Genomic DNA, 21995 nt, shown 5'->3' on the forward strand with positions numbered 1-21995 from the left:
TATTCAATGTCGCCCGACTTTTATCGTCGGTCGATGAGAAAGTCGCTCTTTCAATAGAATGTACCTAGGTACCTACAGTTTTTTTGTACCTATCTGTAGTTTTAAGTCGTGATAGTAGACGCCCACTTCCTATTCGGGAGATGGGGGTTTTTTTTTTTTTATTTTTTTTATTCAGATACAAGTTAGCCCTTGACTGCAATCTCACCTGGTGGTAAGTGATGATGCAGTCTAAGATGATAGCGGACTAACCTGGAAGGGGTATGGCAATTTTTATTAAACCCATACCCCTTTGGTTTCTACACGGCATCGTACCGGAACGCTAAATGGCTTGGCGGCACGGCTTTGCCGGTAGGGTGGTAACTAGCCACGGCCGAAGCCTCCCACCAGACCAGACCAGAAATTTAGAAATTATAAAATTCCAAACCCCTGCCAGGAATCGAACCCGGGACCTCCCACTATTAAGACCACAGCGCTCACCACTGCGCCAGGGAGGTCGTCAAGGGGTTCGCACCTCTATAGCATAAATACTTACTCATATGCTTTATTTTACACCAAAACCAAAACAATAGAATATATTATATATAGGAGTATAGTCCGCGACAGGTTGAGATAGCAATCGGGGTAAGAAGCGGGGGGACGCCTCGCACTCCCGCACGTCACTCGCATTGTGCGGGTGTGCGGGGCATTCCCTCCCCGATTGCCATCTCGACCTGTCGCCTACTATAAGTATATTGTACATGTACATATTATTAATATCTGTTTAAAATCTAACTAAACTCAGAATCATTTCATAGAAACTTGAAGCAAGGTAAATTATTAGGTATACTACCATATCCTGTTATTATAGCAAGTTATTAAAATAGGAACATTATAACAATAAACACGTAAACCTAATTTCCTTCTTGGAAAGCCAAAACAGGAACCGCTTGAAGGATATTAATGCAAAACGGAAATTAGCACTTTCTAGTTACCATCAGGTAATATAAACAGCTTTTACTAATAATGGGTATTGATACTTGACAGCACATTTCAGTGTATATATAGACAGCCAACTGCAAAATTGCAGTTGGAATACAGTTGATTCTAACTGCATAAACCTCAATAGCGTGACGCACCTGTAAATGACATCTGATATTGACATTAAACTATAAGACCTTGTAAGATTAATAATTTTAATAATTTAATCCTATTCGTATTGTATATTTAATATTTACCATTTTATTGTACCTAAAATTGTATTTGCAATACCCTGACAGGGTCTCATGTATTTAGCTTTTAGCTTTAAGCACCCACCATCAATAAATGTAAATGTACATGAAAGCAAATAAATAAATCTGAATCTGAATCTGAATCTGACATAATATAATTAGTATAACCACATATAACTATATCGCAACTGCAGCTGACCGATAATAATTAATCCGCGTGCAGTCGTGAGTCGTGTGCCTGTATTAGGGCCGATTCACACTGAAATGTCAGCGGTCGGCAGCAACGCGACAGGGCCAGCCGAGCCGGTCGCGTAATCCATACTAATATTATAAATGCGAAAGTGTATCTGTCTGTCTGCTAACTTTTCACGGTTCAACGGTTCAACCGTTTTTGACGAAATTTGGTACAGAGATAGCTTGCATCCCGGGGAAGGACCCAGGCTACTTTTATAGCTACAGGTATAAGCTATAGTTGGTATACCTTTTTTTAGGGTTCCGTACCTCAAAAGGAAAAACGGAACCCTTATAGGATCACTTTGCTGTCTGTCTGTCAAGAAACCTACAGGGTACTTCCCGTTGACCTAGAATCATGAAATTTGGCAGGTATGTGGGTCTTATAGCAGACATAAGGGGAAAAATCTGAAAACCGTGAATTTAGGTTTAGATCACACAAAAAAAATTAAATTGTGGTCATGAACTAATAATTAGTATTTTCAACTTTCGAAGTGACTGACTATATCAAGTGGGGTGTCATATTATGAAAGGGCTTCACCTGTGCATTCTAAAACAGATTTTCATTTATTTTTATGCATCATAGTTTTTGAATTATCGTGCAAAATGTCGAAAAAATACGACTGTAAGTACGGAACCCTCGTTGACTCGCACTTGGCCGGGTTTTTATAAAAGCAGAGGAACCATCAATGCGTTGACGGCCTTTCAGGAATTTGTTGATCCGCCCCTTGAATAACCCCATGTCGAAATCAAGTGGGTACACACCGCCGAAAGTGTTTTATACCTTCTATAAAAGATATTTAGCTATATTATTAATCGACTTTGTTTCAATGATGACGGAAAAGCTTCTTTACGATGTAATGTATTGAAATGAATATTAAATCAACAGCTGAACGAGCTGAATTAACATTTTATTCGTTGTCCGTTACACAGTAATAACTACCCGCATCCGTAAGATGCTACAGATTAAATAAATCTCAAGGAAATTAAAGTAATTTGCCGTTCCAGTTTTCCCAGCCTTGCTCAATGTTTAACGATTCATGAATAGGGTGACCATACTAGGAAAATACTAGGATGTGTACCTAAATAAAATGTTCTCCTAGCTGAATGTTGGCCACACGGCAGCCAATGACAACACAGGAAATAGTAGTATCATAGTGTAGGTAGATTAGTAAGTAGGTATGTACGCAAACACATAGGTACGGTAGGTACGGTACGGTAGGTAAAATTGAAAAAAAAATGTCTTTTACGGATTGTGACGTCATTATTCACCTTTCGTACAGCGTGACGTTCTTGTTAAAAATAAATTAAAATCATGATTTTTTAATTTGTTCTCTTTAATAATGAATTCTAGGCCCCATAAAAAACCACTATACAAAAAAAACACTTCATTTTATTGCTACAGTCCAAACCCTAGTAAAGGCATCCTGTTTAAAAGTTGCGTATTCTTTTCATCTGTGTCCTAAGTAAGGACGTGATCGAATGGTAACCCTCCTCTAGATAGTATGACTAGTTAAGATTTCTAGATTCCTTGTTAGGGCCCTCGTAAACCCGTCGGCTCTAAGTAGTCTTAACTGCCCGTTTTTCTAATTAAGTTATTTAGAAAAAATGTTAGCGGCATTTCTCTTAGGTTAAGTTTTTCCTGACATTAAAATTTCTATTCCAGAGTCAGTCTACTTTCTTCATTAAAATTCAAGTTTTCTTTAGGAACATTATGAAGAACTCTCAGGCATGCAGGTTTCCTCACGATATTTTCCTTCGCGAGTGATTTTTATTTATTTTTTATGCATTATAATTTTTGATTTATCGTGCAAATTGACGAAAACATATGACTGTAGTACGGAACCCTCCGCGCGAGGGTTCCGCTCTAAGTCGTACTTGGCTATATTTTTCTACATCGTGTATGTAATAGAAGAATTTATAATAAAGTATTGAGTGCTATCATAATATGGCCGTCCAGATAGTGGAAACAACAAAGATGACACAGCAATATCCGTCTCCCTTTCTCTTCTCTATACAAATTATAATTATTGAGAGTAGGTACCCAGCCATTTCCGCTTCATACACGTTACATAAAAACTTTATAAAACTATATTTTTAACTGCTTTTTAGGGTCCGTAGTAAAGCAAGGAACTCTTATAGTTTCGTTCAGTCCGTGTCACAGCCATTTTTAAAATCCTGTCTCTAGACTCGTGCTCAGTAGTGAGCTGGTGATTAAACGATGTAGATAAAAAAAACTTAGCACAGGTATTTAGAAGCACGTCCATTCAAAGCGCTGATTTTTCAGATAATTAAGCTCTCTATATTATTTTAATCATTAAAAACTGGCCTGAACGCTATATTTTGTCATTTAAGCTAGCCTGAACGATATATTTTGTCATTTAAGATAGCCTGAATGCTAAATTTCATCATTTAATCTAGCATTTTGTCATTTAATCTAGCCTGAACGCTATATTTTGTCATTTAAGCTAGCCTGAACGATATATTTTGTCATTTAAGATAGCCTGAATGCTAAATTTCATCATTTAATCTAGCATTTTGTCATTTAATCTACCCTGAAAGCTATATTTTGTCATTTAAACTAGTCTGAATGTTACATTTCGTCAATCAAGCTAGTCTTTACGTCGTAATTCAGTCAGCCAACGTTTGGCTGCAATCAGATTAGTTATTAGGTACAGTTATTTCCAACACAGATAGATTGACGATTGATGGACTACCCTCTACCTCTCATAATCCCACTCTCGGTTAGATATATGGGCCGAATCGTGGGAGAGCCCCCCGGTACTTGCTCTTGGGTGGGTGTTTCTCGGGGGTGCCTTCTCGACTCCCTACAAATGGATGGATATATTCAACTAGTGCTACTTTACTACAAAGCGACTCCTTTCTGCAGGTACACTATCGTCGGTGCCGCCGTACAGAATGCCGCCGGCGCCCGAGGCGGCGCTGCCCGGCGCGCCCGCGCCCTCCACGCCCGCGCCTCTTCACACGCACTCCGCCAAGTTCCCCGTGAGTACACCGCTTCTTCTTCTCCTCTATAATATAACGCTTTCATCATCATCATCATCAGTCTAAGATGGAAGCGGGCTAACCTGGAAGGGGTATGGCCGTTTTTAATAAACTGGATGGCCTTTGGTTTCTACACGGCATCGTACCGAAACGCTTAATCGCTTGGTACCTATGGCAGTTTTACTACAACCCACTAAAATCATTTGAGAAATTAGACAATCCCACCTTGCCCCTACTTGCCAGTACCAGTAGTACCAGTTTGCCCGCTGAGATGAGATGATTAAGTACACTCTAATAGAGCTAATAACTATAGCCAATCATCCATCAGCCGTCTGTCGCCCGCGCGACTGGCCGCAACGAGCGACTCCGGGTCGTTGACATAGTTATATTTAGCTCGCATAGAAATGCTTCATTTGTCGGATTTCTCGGTTTTTGCGCGACAGGATCCGAGGCCATTCTTCTGTGGCCTGTTGCATTTAATTTCTTGATTAATGGACTGTTTATGTTAAAGAATTAAGGATTATTTATTGGCTGCTAAGCAATTTAGTGCTCAGAGCCTTATGTGAGTTTTTGAGAAGCTAATTTATGGTCAACTAGGGACGCTATTCATCACTACCCATATTATAAATGTGAAAGTGTATTTGTTTGTTGGTTTGTTGGTTTGTCCTTCAATCACGTCGCAACGGAGCAACGGCTGGACGTAATTTCTTTGCATAGAGACTGACGTAGGCTTCTTTTTATTCCGAAAAAACAAAGAGTTCCCACGGGATTTTTAAATACCTAAATCCACGCGTACGAAGTCGCGGGCATCAGCTAGTTTTCTTATAATATAAATCCTACTAACTGACTTGCCCCGATTTCGCGCGGATTTTATCAGTAAAATAGTCCTAACTTCAGCAGTCCTAAGCAGCCCGAGATAATTCGTACGTACTTAACTCCATATGAAAAACTAGCTGATGCCCGCGACTTCGTACGCGTTCGACTTCGTTCGTACGGATCTTTAAAAACCTAAATCCACCCGAACGAAGTCACGGGCATCAGCTAGTCTTCTTCTAATATATAAAAGGAAAAGGTGACTGACTGACTGACTGACTGACTGACTGATCTATCAACGCACAGCTCAAACTACTGGACGGATCAGGCTGAAATTTTGCATGCAGATAGCTATTATGACGTAGGCATCCGGTAAGAAAGGATCCTTGAAATTCAACTAGTTGAAATAGGTGAAAAAGGGGTTTGAAATTTGTGTAGTCCACGCGGACGAAGTCGCGAGCATAAGCTAGTAAATAAATAAACTTTATCTTGCAAAGTAACACCCAGAGTACTTGGTTATCTCTGCATTGCCTATCGTTATCATCTCAACAGTTCCTCGCATCTTTCTCATATAAACATCCGTACAGAGAAAGCTGTTTCCACACCACACTAAATCATGCATGCCGTACTAAAATGATCAGCACTTTACTTGAACAGTAGGTGTTACACAACACGTCATCTCAAACCGATAAGCGACTGATACAATGGACACTTTCACCCACCTTCCTGACTCTAACCTATTACGTATTCCAATAAGAAGCTGCGGACAGAAAAACATTTACGTACTATGTTATTAGTTATTATTCAAGTCGTTAGTGTGGCGTTGAACTTATGGGGAAATCGAGTTGTCATGCACTAGAATGCATATCACTTTGAGAAAATACCTACTAAGAAAAACTACTAAAGTAAAGTACCTACAGTAAAATATTCTATGTTTGGAAGTACAATAGACGGCCTTATCGCTAAAATAGCGATCTCTTCCAGGCAACCTTTGGTACATTGTAGTACATTGGCAGTTCCTCTGGTGCTGCAAATGTTCATGGGCGCCGGTAATCACTTAACATCAGGTGACCCGCCTGCTCGTTTGCTCGCTATCACTATTTAAAAAATAATATATAGATTCTAATAAACAATATATAAATCTGTTACAGATAGAACGCGAAGTTATTCTCTCGACGGGAGACAAGAGCTCCAAAGTCCCCATCCTGCAGGAGGCGAGGAAGAGGGGCAGACTGGGGGCAGTCGCCCCTGACACTCCCCCCAAGGCGCTATCTGCGTGGACACATGCTGAAGTTAGTACCTACCTGTTTTATTATTCTCATTTACCTAAATTATACATAATACAAATAAACTTAAAATTAATTAAAATTGATAAGAAAATAAAATAAAATATGAATATATAAGAAAAGGCTCTTTAAAAATCCCTCAAGTTTGGTACCTAAGTAAATTGTATAACACACGCAACCACCTTCCTGCTTAATGAGCATGGCGACAGGCGAGGCATAACGACGGAGTTCCTTGCCCCATGCTTATACATTTTCCATGCTGTAACGCGCAGTGACTAATAATAGACTGAACTTAAGTGGGGCATCCATGGGGCTACCTTCTAGTATTATCAACTAGCTGATGCCCACGACAACGTCTGCGTGGAGTTGGGTTTTTTAAAAATCCCTTGGGAACCCTTTGATTTTTCGAGATAAAAGGGAGAGCCTATGTCACTCACCAAATCTTTATCTATACCCATGCAAAAAATCACGTCAATCCGTTGCACCGTTGCGACGTGATTGAAGGACAAACCAACAAACAAACACACTTTCGTATTTATAATAGGATAACTAGCTTATGGCCGCGACTTCGTCCGCGTGGACTACACAAATTTCAAACTCCTATTTCACCCCCTTTGGGGTTGAATTTTCAAAAATCCTTTCTAAGCGGATGCCTACGTCATAATAGCTATCTGCATGCCACAGCCCGATCCGTCCAGTAGTTTGAGTTGTGCGTTGATAGATGTCAGTCACCTCTTTTTATATATTTAAAAATATGATAATGAGAAGGTTATGGTTGGCCGAGTTTCTTGCTGGTTCTTCTCGGTAGGAAAGGCATTCCGAACCAGTGGTAGATGCATCCGACTATTCGAAAGTACTTGTAAGTTAAGTTTATTCGAATAAAAAAGATTTTTATTTTTCATTTTTATTTATGGTTTATATTTTACAATAGATTTTACTTAATATTGAGTCAACATCTCGTGAAGATGTTCTGGTGACAGAGTTATTTAGCAATCTCTCCAATTTCTTTCAAAAATTCCTGAAACATTTGGTGGTTTCTCTGGTGCTGCAAATATTCATAGGCGGCGGTAATCTCGCCTGCTCGTTTTCTCGCTATTTTCATTCAAAATACCATCCAAATCGGATTAACGGAAGGGCCGCGCCGTGAAGAGGTAATAGACATATGACATAAAGACAGACACACTTTGCATTCATAATAAAATAGTAGTACCTACTTAGATATGGATTTAAAGTTGATAAGAGCTTAGATACCGCCACCGGCTCTGATTCATGCGATACTAATATATTCTTTCTCTTAATCATTATTTCCTTTGTTTCATCGTTCGATTTTTAGGGTTCCGTATCTCCAGAGAAAAAAAGGAACCCTTGTAGGATCACTTCGTTGTTTAATTGTCTGTCAAGACCCGTCAAGGGAAGTAAACCTACCTAAATTACACAATTAGTAACGGAGAAAATCCGACAACTGTGAAATTGTGGTTACATTACAAAAAAAAGTGTCATTTCTTGTACGATGGTACGGAACCCTTCGTGTACGAGTCCGACTCGCACTTGACCGGTTTTTTCTTGAAGCGAACAACAAAGGGCGTATAAAAATTCAGCGCGCGTACGAACAGACTCATACGCCGAAACAACGGTAGAGTGGCGCGTGCGGCCTGCCTGCTGCGATTTTATATTGAACTTATATTGCATCAAGGAAACCTTATAGTACATAAAATGATTTTCAATGTTCAACACAACGAATGGAACCCAGAGCATACAGCTACTTAAGTAGGATGCTTTGGTTCTATATTTTAATACAATAGTTGATGTGACTTGTTAGGCCTATTTTATTTACACCTGCCTAACTTATTCGCTAACTTAGTGTCTAACACTGAATGATTGCCACCGAGTTCATTTGAATTAATAAATAATCCATTTATTAAACAAGTTTTCTAAGAAAAAATATTTTAATATAAGAAACCAGCAATGTAGACCCAACCAATGTCAAAATGAGCTCGGTGGCTATTATTTATTGTTAGACGCTGAGTTAGCGAATCACTCCGCTGGTCCATGGATGGAAGGGGCATTGATTGAAGACATGAGTTACATAGCAGTACAAGCAAAGTAATAGTTAAGTAATTGTCGTATCGAATCCATACTGAAGATGCGTAATTGATTTTGCCTAGTTTGCGAGATAAGTACAAGCAACACGTACACTTTTCTTATGGTTGCTTAGAATATTTTAAAAGAAAGAGTCTTAAGTCGGTTTTAAGTCGGTTACTCTGGTTGTCCTACAGATCTCATTTCTGATTTGATCACGTAGAAAAACTCCAAGCATAGCTCTCTACATCTTGTCTTCATAAAAAAAGTACTTACCTATACATGCTTATAATAGTCTAAATACTCGTATATAAAAGGATTGACTGACTGACGGATTTATCAACGCAGAGCTCAAACTACTGGACGGATCGGGCTGAAATTTGGCATGCAGATAGCTATTATAACGTAAGCATCCGCTAAGAAAGAATTTTTGAAAATTCAACCCCTAAGGGGGTGAAATAGAGGTTTTAAATTTGTGTAGTCCAAGCAGACGAAGTCACGAGCATAAGCTAGTTTATTATAAATGAGTAGAACTAAACTCTATCTTTTGTTTATTTTTTATGACAGTAATTTAGTTTATTATAAAATCTATTACTACTTTATAGTCGAACGGTATAACATTCTAATTTAGATTCGGCGTAACGGCGCCGCACGCAAGCGCGATGCACGGCTGGTACACAAAGTGCTCGGATATCGGCGCGCGCGCATCCGGCCCTCGAAAGACAATCTAATATTATTTACTTAGTACTTTAAATCGAACAGCGTTTAAATATTTTTATTCAAAAATAATTCGTCGTAGAAAGGAGGTCAAGATTTTATATCAAGTGAATTTGATTAATTGTATTTCATTGCGTGTTAAATATTTTATTAAATTAAAGTGCTAAGACTATTTTAGACATTTTACGATTAATTTATGATAATTATCTGTGAAATTTCTTAAATGGTGATTTGCGAGATCGCCGATGCTGATGATAAAATGGTTGATTTTGCTCTCGAGGTAAAAAGCTTGATTTATTTATATTTTTTTATTACAATAATTTCCACTAATAATTCAATTTTATCTGGTGAGAGGTTTCGGCCATGGCTAATTACATCCCTTTTTAGACTTAGGTCTGCTCATGGTTCATTTTGACCTGGACACTTTCAAAACTATGTCAGTTAGTTAGTCCTGTTCTTTTCCGGATTTTTTATTATTTGTTGTTATAGCGGCAATAGAACACACACTCTCTGAAAACTTCAACTCTCTACCTATTACCGTAAATGAGATACAGCTTGCTGACAGATAGACGGACAAGACGGACGGACAGTAAAGGCTTAGTAATAGATTCTCGTTGGCACCCTTCAGTACCCGTAGTATAAGATTTTACGTCTCACCAAACGTTGCTAGAATTCGAGAATCGAAACACAATAACATCAAAGTAAAATGGACCTAAAGAGCCTTGAATTGAAGTCAAAAATTCAATGCCACTGGTTTTAATTTCGCAACGTTTCCGCTTGGAGCGCTGTCTGTAGATGTGTAGACAAACTTGAGCTTTAAAACAAGGCATTTAAGATCCAGTTTACTATAACGCAGAAGTGTTTCGACTCTCGAATTCTAGCAATGTTTGGTGTGACGTAAAATCTTATACTACGGGTACAGGTATGGGACCATAAAACTAGAAGGCCGAATAGACTATTTAATACTAGCAGAAACCTCGAAAATATCGGTGAACATACATTTAAGAAAAATGGGCTGAATTGAGAACCACCTCCTTTTTGGAAGTCGGATAAAAAACACAGACAAAATTATTATTAACAAATTCTCCTATTTTAAAGTCGGTTAATGTAAAATACAGTTTAAATACCCCTATTCGCCTACACAACAATCGACAATAAACTATTGTTCCCCGTTCACACCACCGCGTAACACATACGCTCTTTCACCGTAGGCTGTATTGTTGTCGCGGAGTACGCCGGGTTCGATTCCCAGGCCAAATTGAGGCTTATAGAGAACAGGTGTAACAAAGAAATTATTATCTGTTATACCAATAAGGTATTTTTTATGCGTAGATTTGGAAAACACATTATCTCTCTCATTGAAAAGAGATAGGTATGCTGGTATAAAGACAACATAATTCAGACTTATGTAGATGTACACGACTGACTGACTGACTGGCATATCAGTTGATCAGTACTCAAATCACTGGGTCTAAAAACTTGAGATTTTGCTGATGAGAACCTACAAAGAATATGATAAGAATCCGTGACTTGTACTTAATGAGTTCCAAAAATCTCCAAAAACATACTAACACAAAAAAAAAACAGCATCCAAAAAATTTTACTAAGGGCGTGATCAATCGATGATGATCTCGTGTCAAGCGTGGTGATTTACTACGTTATCGACCAACTATCCAATAACAATCAATAATTGATCAGTCAAGGTTACCATGACATTATAAACCGATCCACGCCGATCTACGATATCGAACAACGTCGGTTGAATTATTGTGGTAGCACCCAAAATGTACTCGAAACATATTAACATAATTATCAATTTGTTACAGAACCAACAAGCCGGCCCGTCAGGCGACTTTAGACAATACGAACAAAACTACGGGTACGCAATGCACCAAAACCAATCACCGAACCCAAACCAAGGAGCAGTCGCGAGAAACATACAAAACTACGATTCTCCAAAACCACCAATACCAGCCAAAAATACTTACAAACCAGACCAGAACTCTCACATAACTGTCACCGTTGAAACTGGGAAAGACAATACTAGAGATGCACCGAAAAGCAACAATTCAGTCAGTAAAACCTACAACACATTAAAAGACATGATATCAAGTAGGTTTAAAAACAAAGATGGCGTTGAAGAAAAAAATGAAGAACCACGGCTCAATAATACAGAAGAAAGACAGAGGCCGGAACCAGAACAAGTTACTCCTAGAGAAATGCCAAGGAAGGAACAAGGGATTTACGGAAGGCCCGTACCCCAGCATCGGCCGGAAATGCAGTATAGTCATGGCATGGCGAATAATATGGCGTATCCTAGTCCATCTCCTCATAGGTAAGATTATAATCAAAGTAAAAAGCCCGTTCCGGCACCCATGTTTCCTGATATGAATAATTTGCGTACATTCAAGACTTGACAGGCATTTTCTACGCAAGCGCGCTACAGTCTCTAACCATTTCATCACTGCTTTCCTATGCATGATTCTCGTCAAGTGCAAAACCTTTATACTAAACTTTTAGTTACGTATTTTTTACATAATCAAATAAGCATCTTGTGGAATTTTAGTCTCAATCATTTACTATTATTAGATTTGATGTTGTACTAAAGGGCCGTGAATATTCTTCTGGCACAATCTGAACCTATAATAATAAGACCTTTAAGGTAACAGTAAATATCTTATCAGTAAATAAGTTATCACCATCATAAAGATCAATATGGCGATAAGAAAAATTGCAGCTGTTACATAAACAGACTTTAACAAACGCAAGGCGTGACAAAACCTGATTAGGATTGCAATAATTAATAACCTAAGATAATCAAGGCAAAGCGTTGACAAAAACCTAATTGCAATAATTAATAATCCAGAGATAGCGTTATTGAGACAAAGTTATGCGTAACATTTAATTTCTTCCTTGAGAAAAGTGACATAACTTTTGCATGTAATGTAAATTTTCACATGCTTGTTTGTACGAATAATTAATTGTTTGCTTTCTCTAATGCTTCATTTTCATTTACATCTTGAAGCCAAATTGTTATTACACAATGTAGGTATTAGAATTATAGGTACCTATTACTTATCTCAGACTATTTTAGTGCCTATTGTATGATCCGATTGTATTATCCACTAGGAAGAGTTTTAGCTTTCGAATTTATTTTTTGGAATCTCTTAAATCTTATGGCAATATGAACGATACCTTTATCAGCACTAGCTCGTTTTTCTTTCTATGTAACTCTACTTAGTACTTTTCACCTAGATTCTAACTTCTCAGATACAAACATGTGGCCTAACAAAACTGAAACGTTGCTCTGATTCCTGATTAATCTTTATATTCATAATTTTCATTACAGACAACTAATGCATCAGCAACAACAAATAGTCCAGCAACAAATGATGCTCAACCGCCAGGCCAGGTCACAGGAGATGTTAGCATCACCTCACAGGCCGCAAGCTCTGGGCGCAGATGCTTTGTATCAGCAGTATGGACCACCAGGGAGACGAAGTGCGGTGTACCAACGAGATTTAGATGTCAGATCTATGGCGAACTTCACCTCATTGAAGACGGCCCCACAACCACAGGTGATTAATACTTTGATCCAAAAATCTTTAGTACCCTAAATATACTATAAGTGACCAACCAAAACCAAGGTTAAACTCGCAGTTCCCATAGAACTGCGTTTAAGACAAGAAAGTTACTTACAGCTTGCCCTTGAATTCCAAACAGACATATTTCTTCAATGATAAAAAATTGATAGAACTAACGAACCATTCGAAACAAAAATATTAATAAGAATCTTGGTGATAATCAATTTGATAATCACCAATTCCTGTAACAATAACACAAGACTACTAGAATTAGACTCGTTATTTGTAATTTCGAAGATCTTTATTCAACACTAATCTTTATTATCATCATGAATCATCTTTAAACTTAATTTTCCCAAACTGAATCAGATTTAAGTAATTAAAATCATCAAGACCATTGCAATGCAGTTCTTAATCCCATTCATAAGGTCTCGAATCTTGATTACCCAACAAAATACAAACCAAAAGTCATACATGAAGAACAGTGCCAAAAAGTTACAGCAATAATTCTCGCCTTTCTTACGACCGTTCTCACTGTAGTAACAAAGCACAATGATTCCCAACAATTACTTGTTCCCACGGGGCACGCAATTAAAATAACAAGTACTTATTTTATGATGCCGACGTGATACCGTGGAACATTTTACCTTCGTCTTGTCCGTCACACGATGGATTTATTAGATCATTGTTAGAAAAATCAATCGGGAAGCTGAATCCTCTTATCGCATTATGTTATATTGTATTCCATAACGAACTTTGTATGAGAAAATGAAAGTTAGAGAAATCATGATGGACAGGGAATTATTTGTGCAAATAATTTTAAAGATATTTGCAAGTAAGATAGGTTCCTTTGTTTCGACATAAACGATCAAACATAATAAGTATCACAGTTTTAGCACGGAAACCGGGCCAGAGAGAAGAAAGTATCACAGTATTCTATTTTGATCGTTTTAAAGTTTAAGATTTTTCTATTGAGTCCAAACTATTGCAGTTCATAATTAGTTTGGTTGCTACACTAACAACAGTCCTTGTGATTTAATTTTGAAAAGCTACGTTGAAACAATAATTACATATTTTTACTATCCAAAAACAATATCTGTATGAAATCGGTTTTAATAGATTTAGTTAAACTTGATGTTTAACTCATTTTATGAGGTTATTTCGTGACCACAAGCTATTCAGAATAGCAATGATGTAATTTCAATGTCACGCCTATCCCAGTCCCAACACCTACAAAATGTTCGTATTATTTATCGGATGTATTGGCTCTAAAAGATTACAATATTCTCTATTCCAGTTTGAAAATTCACATTCAAGATTAGACCTTAGAAGTCCCCAACAAATGGAAAGAGAAATAGTTCGGCAAAGAGGTTTTGTAGAAGGAAGAAGGGCAGCTTCCCATCCTCACTTACTTGATGAACCACAGCAGAGCCCTAAAATCAGTACCCCTCAAATACATGATCGATCTAGAAGAAATAGTCATGGTAATTTATTAGACAGTATGCCAAACGAAAATGGGCCGCTGGGGAGTAATGAAGAAAGAGAATCTGATGATGGAGGGTTTAGAATGAGATTAGCAGCACAAGGAAGATCAAGCTTTGAGGAACGAATTCGAACAAGTGGACGCTCAATAGAATCCCGTCAAGAAAGAGGGCATGAAGTATATAGAAGGACACCTGATAGTCATAGAGAATCAAGAAGAACTCCTGATTCCTTAGGTAAAAGGCAGAAAGAATTACCTGCTCCTTCTGTTGATGTTATAGAAAGGAATGATGAAAGTGCGAGCCAGAAGTCTGCGGATAGTGTATATAATTCTAGCGGTAAACCTGAAACGTTTATCCCACAACCATCGTCTTCGAGACAAACGCCAAATAGGATAGAAGATTTGAAAGCGCACGGTAAAAAAGGTGCGAGTTGTTCTGGTACTAGTTCAGGTGATTATTATTATTAACAAATATTTTTTGTAGCTTTTAACTGACCCGGCATTCTTATCTGCTTGCATAATTATTACCTACACTTATACCCTTACCTTATCCGAAATCCTAATGTGGGAATTGGATTAGAATCTGATACAAATCCAATTTTAAAGCACATTTTAATTTCGCTTCGCGGCAGTTTGCATGACTCAAAAACAGGAAAACAATTTTAAGAAACTTCTTTGTTCCACAAAATCTTGGAAAAAATATCGAAACTTTTTCGAAATCTTAAGGAAAATTAAATTCGAGATTGGTCACCGCACCAAATTCTTGTAGGTATGGTCCTTCATGATGTAATTTTATGTTTAACATTTTTCGAACATCTTTTTTATGGATAAAAAGAAAACAAAGAAAGGTGTCTAAAATCTTGTGACCACCCGTAATAAATGTCAGTTGTCACAAAAAAAAAATCGACTTATTGAACGCATCTTCATATTATGATGTCCATATCTTACCCAGATTATGACAAAAACGGTGGTCAATCATCAAACGTGGACTCAGGCAGAGGTAGTGTGGCGTACTCCAGCGGCAGACGACCTGATGCCAGTCTTCACGACACGTCCGCTGACTCGGATGCTGTAGGCTCCAGGGTACAACCCCAACCTGGAACTAGTCAGCAAAACCCTGGACCAGGTATTACCTTTTGGAAATATTTGTATTTTCGGGAGAACTTTTAGGGGAATAATTAAGAACCACAAATCTCAATTTTTACATAGATAAATAATGATGATGAAGCGTGTTCGCTTGAGGCTCCTAAGCCAATTTTTGCTATGCGAATTTTCTTCGTTACATGCTCCCCTCGTGGTCGGTTGACCAAGCATAGACACATCATCATCATCATCATTATCATCATCATCATCATCATCATCATCATCATCAACGTCCGATAGTCGTCCACTGCTGGACCTAGGTTTTTGTATGGACTTCTACATGCCGCGATCTTGCGCCGCCTGAATCCAGCGGCTTCCTGTGACTCGTCCGATGTCGTTCGTCCACCAAGTGGAGGCTCTTCCAACGCTGCGCTTTCCGGTCCAGGTCGCTATTCGAGCACCTTGGGACCCCAACGTCTATCGGTTTTTGAACTATGTGCCCTGCCCAGTGCCACTTCAGCTTCGCCACCCGCTGAGCTATGTCGATTGCTCTGTTTTTCCTCATTATCCGAAACGAGGAGATCCCTAGACACAGCTTTAGAAAAAATTTGCTTGGAAGTGGCAAATATTGATGGTAATACCTTTTTATTACAGCTGGTGAGAACGAGTGGGCAGACCTGGTGGAGTGTGAACTAAGACAGATCCTGGAGCCGAAACTGTCCAACATGAGGCTCGACAGCTCCGCCAGCTCGGACGGCTCCGTCACTCCTCCTCTGCCGCCCTTATCTCCCTCTTCAGACCTACATAAACGGAACAGGTACTTTTCTACAAGCACTTGTTTACCCATACTTTTTTTTAAATTAATTATCAACATACAAAAAAATATTAGGTAACACGCATTGCAAAAAAACCACAGAGGTTTGACCCTCAATGATCATCACTTCCACACTATTTTACAATGTAAAGGATTATTTAAATGCTAAGCAAGCTTGGGAATGAGTTGCTTAACGACTTTGTGATAGTTCTAATAAGTTTCAATAATTTTGTAAAGTGGTGATAATAAAAAGAATACCCGGCTGAGTTTGTTGTGGGCTCTTCTCAGACCTGGGCGCGTTTGGAACCCTCGTAGCTTTAGTTTTAAGTTTGCGTAATAATTATCACCACTATATCTTACAAATCTAACACCATACCAGACAATCATCAATACGAGTAATTTATTACCTATTTTGAATAAATCATTTGACTTTGACTTTGACTAATATTATATATGCGAAAGTATGTCTGTCTGTCTGTCTGCTAGCTTTTCACGGTTCAACAGTTTAACCGATTTTGATGAAATTTGGTACAGAGTTAGCTTACATCCCGGGGAAGGACATATTATGCTACTTTTTATCCCGGAAAATCAAAGAGTTTTCACGGGATTTTTTAAAAACCTAAATCCTCGCGGTCGAAGTTGCGGGCATCCATAAAAGACATATCATAGAAAGAAGCGAAGCTTAGCACCCATATTATGGGGGAGATACTGCCCAGTCAATGAACTGCATTTTATCACTGCATGCGCTAGTTCGTTCACTTTTGAGAGTTAGAATAGAAATATTTTTATTCAAATCATTTTTTACCAGTAGATACTCCTAAGTCGTCAAATGCATCTATTTCTGGTTCGGAATGCCTTTCTTACCGAGAAAAACTAGCAAGAAACGCGGCAGTTGCTCTTTTCAATGATTCGATTTACAATAATCTACACTAATATTATAAAGAGGAAAACTTTGTTTGTTTGTTTGTTTGTTTGTTTGTTTGTTTGTTTGTTTGTTTGTTTGTTTGTACTGAATAGGCTCAAAAACTACTGGACCGATTTTAAAAATTCTTTCACCATTCGAAAGCTACATTATCCACGAGTAACATAGGCTATATTTTATTTTGGAAAAAAATAGGGTTCCGTAAGATATTTGGGTTTTTCGGACACAAGGTGTAAAAAATCAACCAGAAAAGTTACTTATTTTGCGTACGCTGCCTAAACTATAAAAGATAGAACCATAAAATGTTCTAATTAATTGTAGATCTTATAAATATCTACAAAAAAGTCCGCGACACACTATACCCATCTATGTCGAGTGAGGCACAGCAACCATTTTTTTATTTAAAAATCTTGAATTTTTTTGGACTACATTTAAACGCGTTTATTTTACTCATGCTATTAATCCTTATCAAAATAAATGATTTCATCACTAAGAACAGTTTATGGAGATAATATTTGGTCTTTGAATGATTAAAATTGGACGTTTGGTTTTGAAGTTATGGCGAAATTAAAATATTACGATTTCTGCTGCACGGCCCGAAAGAGGTAATGTCGTTAAGTTTGTTTGTAGGGGGTAATCTTTAGAACTACTGAACCGATTTTAAAAATTCTTTCACCAGCTGTAGAAAGCTACATTATTCCTGAGTGACATAGGCTATACGGGATCTTTAAAAACCTAAATCTACGCGGGCGAAGCCGCGGGGATCAGCTAGTATTATGATATGAATAGAAGTAATTGCAATCCTGCGCGTTGCTAGCGAGCTGCAAGTCAAAGCCACGCTCTTGTGTTATTTACGTAGACTTCGATTGTGTAATATAACGCCTTGTACAATTAGGTTAGTTAATATACTTAAATATTATTCTCATAACTTTACAGTTTACCGGGAAGATCGGCTGAGTACCCCGAAGAGAGACGACGAGGCCGGGAGTCCCCGCGCTGGCATGCACACTCACACTCACACAAGAAGCACTCCTCGAAACGAGATCACCACTACAAGAAACATTGTAAGAGTTTATATTTATTCATAATGTAAGTCCGTTTAGTCGCACGGTAGCGCGCTCCAGGTCACCCATACCGCGCACTTTGGCTGCGCTCAACGCGCTGCTGAAGGAGTCCTCTCGCTGTGACATATTTGCTGACAAATGGGCTGACCTCATGGGTCAGATTTTGCACTTTTGTGAAAATTTATAATTTTGCTTTTTAAAATTTATAATTTTAACAATTTTTGTATGTATGTTTATGTTAGTTTGTACTCGTAGTTTAATTAGTGTAATTGGCTTTATGGCCGTTCTAATTAAATAATAAATAAATAAATAATAATAATAATAATAATGAACAGCTTGAAATGATACATTATGAAATTATCTTTTTCGTTGCTTTTTCATCATCATCGCCTTTAAAACTGCTTTATTTTCTGTTATTTTCCCAGTCTTTAATCTCTAAATTCAGACACAATTACGTTAGATCTCATTTTTCAAATTAGCTCATCGGTAAAATTCATTGCCATATTTTATCGTCTTTTCTAGTTTTTATTCTGTAATTTTTTTTATTTTTTTTTAAACTAGCTTATGCTCGCGACTTCGTCCGCGTGGACTACAAAATTTCAAACCCCTATTTCACCCCCTTAGGAGTTGAATTTTCAAAAATCCTTTCTTAGCGGATGCCTACGTCATAATAGCTATCTGCATGCCAAATTTCAGCCCGATCCGTCCAGTAGTTTGAGCTGTGCGTTGATAGATCAGTCAGTCAGTCAGTCAGTCAGTCAGTCAGTCAGTCAGTCAGTCAGTCAGTCAGTCAGTCACCTTTTCCTTTTATATATTTAGATTAATTAAATTTAATTTCATGACCTATCATGGTAAAATTATAAAGTTTTTCTATGGCTTTTCTAATTCTATTTAAATCTAATTTAATCTATAACGTCTGCCCGCGATTGGATAACCGTCTTCTTATAAATTTTTTACCACGTTTTCCCTCATTCTTCTTATAATATTTTCTGTAAAAACTTCCAAAAATTTCACCAAATTCTTATCATCTTTCAGTATTCGGTCTAGACACAACAGACATGACTTCCACAACAACCCGCAGCCTGGATCTATCATCACTGCTGGACGGACGGACGGACAGCGACGCATCAACGGGCGACGCACGCGCGATACGGCGGCAACTGCGGGGCCTCGAGAACATGTACGCTGAGGTTCTGCAACTGCTGGGAGTTAGGAAACCGGCCAACTTGCCCAAGCCCCCTACGTGGGAAGCCAGGTAATAAGTTTACATATAAAAAATAAATGTTTGTCTGTATGTCTGTCCGTTCATCACAGCCATTTAAAATGCGGCTTGCTAAATCTTATTGTAACCTAGTTAATAAGTGGTAATAATATACGTGTGTTGTATTGAACGGACGGTGTCTTCCTTATTAAACCAGCCCATCTGGATAATAATCACCGGCGGCAGCCCGAACAGTGACAATGTGAAAATTAGCTTTGAAAATCATTAAAAAAACTTTTTTCAGGCTATCATCAAAACGTCGTTATGGCAGCATGTCATCCCTTCCATCAAGTTCAGTAAGCAGTCGGCCGGTACGTGAAAAGCGGAGGAGTTCCAACGAGCACAGGAAGAAACATGATCTTAAGGTACATTTTTTGCCACTTGCAAGCGCATTGTACCCTTACAACATAATTATAAATCATAATGTTTGCAATATTTGCTGCTGACAAAATAAAAAATAAAAAGTTTCAGAAACTGCGAGTTTTGTAATTCGGAGTCCCACGACTGTTTGTAAGGGATAATGGACAACAATTTGGTGCCCTAGTACAAGTCTGCCACACTGGAGCATCCTTAGAAGATGTACTCTTAGAGTCTACAAATTCACAATTGCAATGTATAATCTACATCTTTCGTTTCTGTATTTCTTTCTTGTTCATGGTGTGCAATGTATCGTTATATCTCATTTCCTTGTTTGTTGTCCCATGTTTCCAGGGTATAAACAAGCGGTTCCAGCGACTGGAGTCGCACGTGGTGACGCTGGCTCGCTCGGTAGCTCACCTGTCGAGCGAGATGCGCACGCACCACCTCGTCATGCAGGAGATGGACAACATCCGCGCGGAGATCGCTGCGCTACGCCACATGTACAAGTGAGTCACCATAATGATATAATCACCCCACATACATTACCGACATAACTCGAAGAAATGTTTATTTATTTATTTAGCTGATGCCCGCGTTTTCAGAAGTCCCGTCGGAACTCTTTGATTTTCCGGGATAAAAAGTAGCTTATATCACTCTCCAGCTCTTAAACCATACCCATGCAAAAATCACATCGATCCATTACTCCGTTGCGACGTGATTAAAGGACAAACCAATAAACCAACAAACAAACACCCTTTCGCATTTATAATAGGGGTACTGATTTTATTCTTTATTGCACACAACACAAAGTAAGCATATCAAAAAACACAAAGATCTTTAGGTAGCATGCTAAGACGGCCTTATCGCTAAAGCGATCTCTTCCTGGCATCCTTTGGAGTTGAATTTTTAAAAATCCTTTCTTAGAATATGTCTACGTCATAATAGCTATCTGCATGCCAAATTTCAGCCCGATCCGTCCAGTAGTTTGAGCTGTGCGTTGATAGATCAGTTAGTCAGTCACCTTTTGCTTTTATATTATTAGATTCCATTAAATGAAATGAATCTTTTCCCCAGATCACAACAGTACATCAGATCGGGGCACCACCGCCACCTGGACCCCTACTCCTTCAGCAACCCCGACCGGGTCAAGCGACTCACCAAGTTCTTCGGGGATGAACCGCCTCTGATGCGGCTGTTCCTGAAGAAGCTTGGATATGAGGTAAATAAACTATTCCATTATGTTCTAAACTTTTAACTGCTTCGACTACTACTTTATTGTTAAAAAATCAGCCAAGTGCGAGTCGCACTTGCACACGAAGGATTCCGTACCATGGTACAAGAAATAACACTTTTAATTGTTTTTAAATTTTCATGGCGGCCATTTTGAATTTTTTTTCCTATAGTTATAGCGGCAATAGAAATTCACATTCTTTGAAAATTTCAACTCTCTGCCTGTTACGGTTCACGAGATACAACCCGCTGACAGACTGACAGACGGACAGCGGAGGCTTAGTAATAGAGTCCCGTCGGCACCCTTCGGATACAAGAGGGTATAGGCATGACCTAGGCGAGCAACCTAGGGATCAACATTGCATTTCATGCATGATTCTGGCGATTCTGGCATGATGATAAGTTTTCAAAGGGAGAGTTAAGTTTGCCTCCTCATTCTGAGAAGAGACCTGTTCTCAAAGGTGGCCCGGCGATAGGTTGATGATAAAGTTGTCGTCAAGCTTGCAATGCAAATAAAGTCTAGTGCTAAAAGGTTATCTGTGTTTTGTTACCAAGATGATATATAGATGTTTAGGTAAGTTGACGACAGGACACAACTCATAAAATAGTGAAGAAAAATTCTCACTTTTAACGTACAGTACCTACTCCACAGAATATTTTGAACATAGAACTTTAGAAAGAGTTTTCGGCTTCGTAGAGCGCCGACTCTGTTACTCATACCTGTGTACAGTACGCGGCCGAAAGTAATGTACATCGACGATAGCAAATTTCTAGAACACTGTCTCTGTCTTTGAGACCGATGAAACGTCAAATGGGTATGAGTGACAGAGACGACGCTCTACTAAGCCGAAATG

General features: G+C 38.5%; 1 protein-coding gene across 4 annotated transcripts in view; it reads left to right on the top strand.

Moving 5' to 3' along the window:
* The window catches only part of LOC117989799 (formin-J-like), a 92083-nt gene that overhangs the window by 68067 nt on the left and 2021 nt on the right, over positions 1-21995 (top strand). For 2 of the 4 annotated variants that reach the window (XM_069503858.1, XM_069503860.1), the window contains 12 exons: positions 4330-4445; positions 6410-6550; positions 11167-11675; positions 12690-12918; positions 14222-14858; positions 15360-15533; positions 16145-16307; positions 18163-18290; positions 19326-19545; positions 19796-19916; positions 20263-20417; positions 20986-21130. In XM_069503858.1, the coding sequence (XP_069359959.1) occupies positions 4330-4445; positions 6410-6550; positions 11167-11675; positions 12690-12918; positions 14222-14858; positions 15360-15533; positions 16145-16307; positions 18163-18290; positions 19326-19545; positions 19796-19916; positions 20263-20417; positions 20986-21130 (2738 nt within the window). Of the gene's footprint in view, positions 1-4329; positions 4446-6409; positions 6551-9512; positions 9621-11166; positions 11676-12689; positions 12919-14221; positions 14859-15359; positions 15534-16144; positions 16308-18162; positions 18291-19325; positions 19546-19795; positions 19917-20262; positions 20418-20985; positions 21131-21995 lie in introns of those variants that run through there. The other 2 variants (XM_069503859.1, XM_069503862.1) reach the window with 2 other exon arrangements.

Source organism: Maniola hyperantus, chromosome 16 (assembly GCF_902806685.2).
Source record: "Maniola hyperantus chromosome 16, iAphHyp1.2, whole genome shotgun sequence".
Lineage (NCBI taxonomy): Eukaryota > Metazoa > Arthropoda > Insecta > Lepidoptera > Nymphalidae > Maniola > Maniola hyperantus.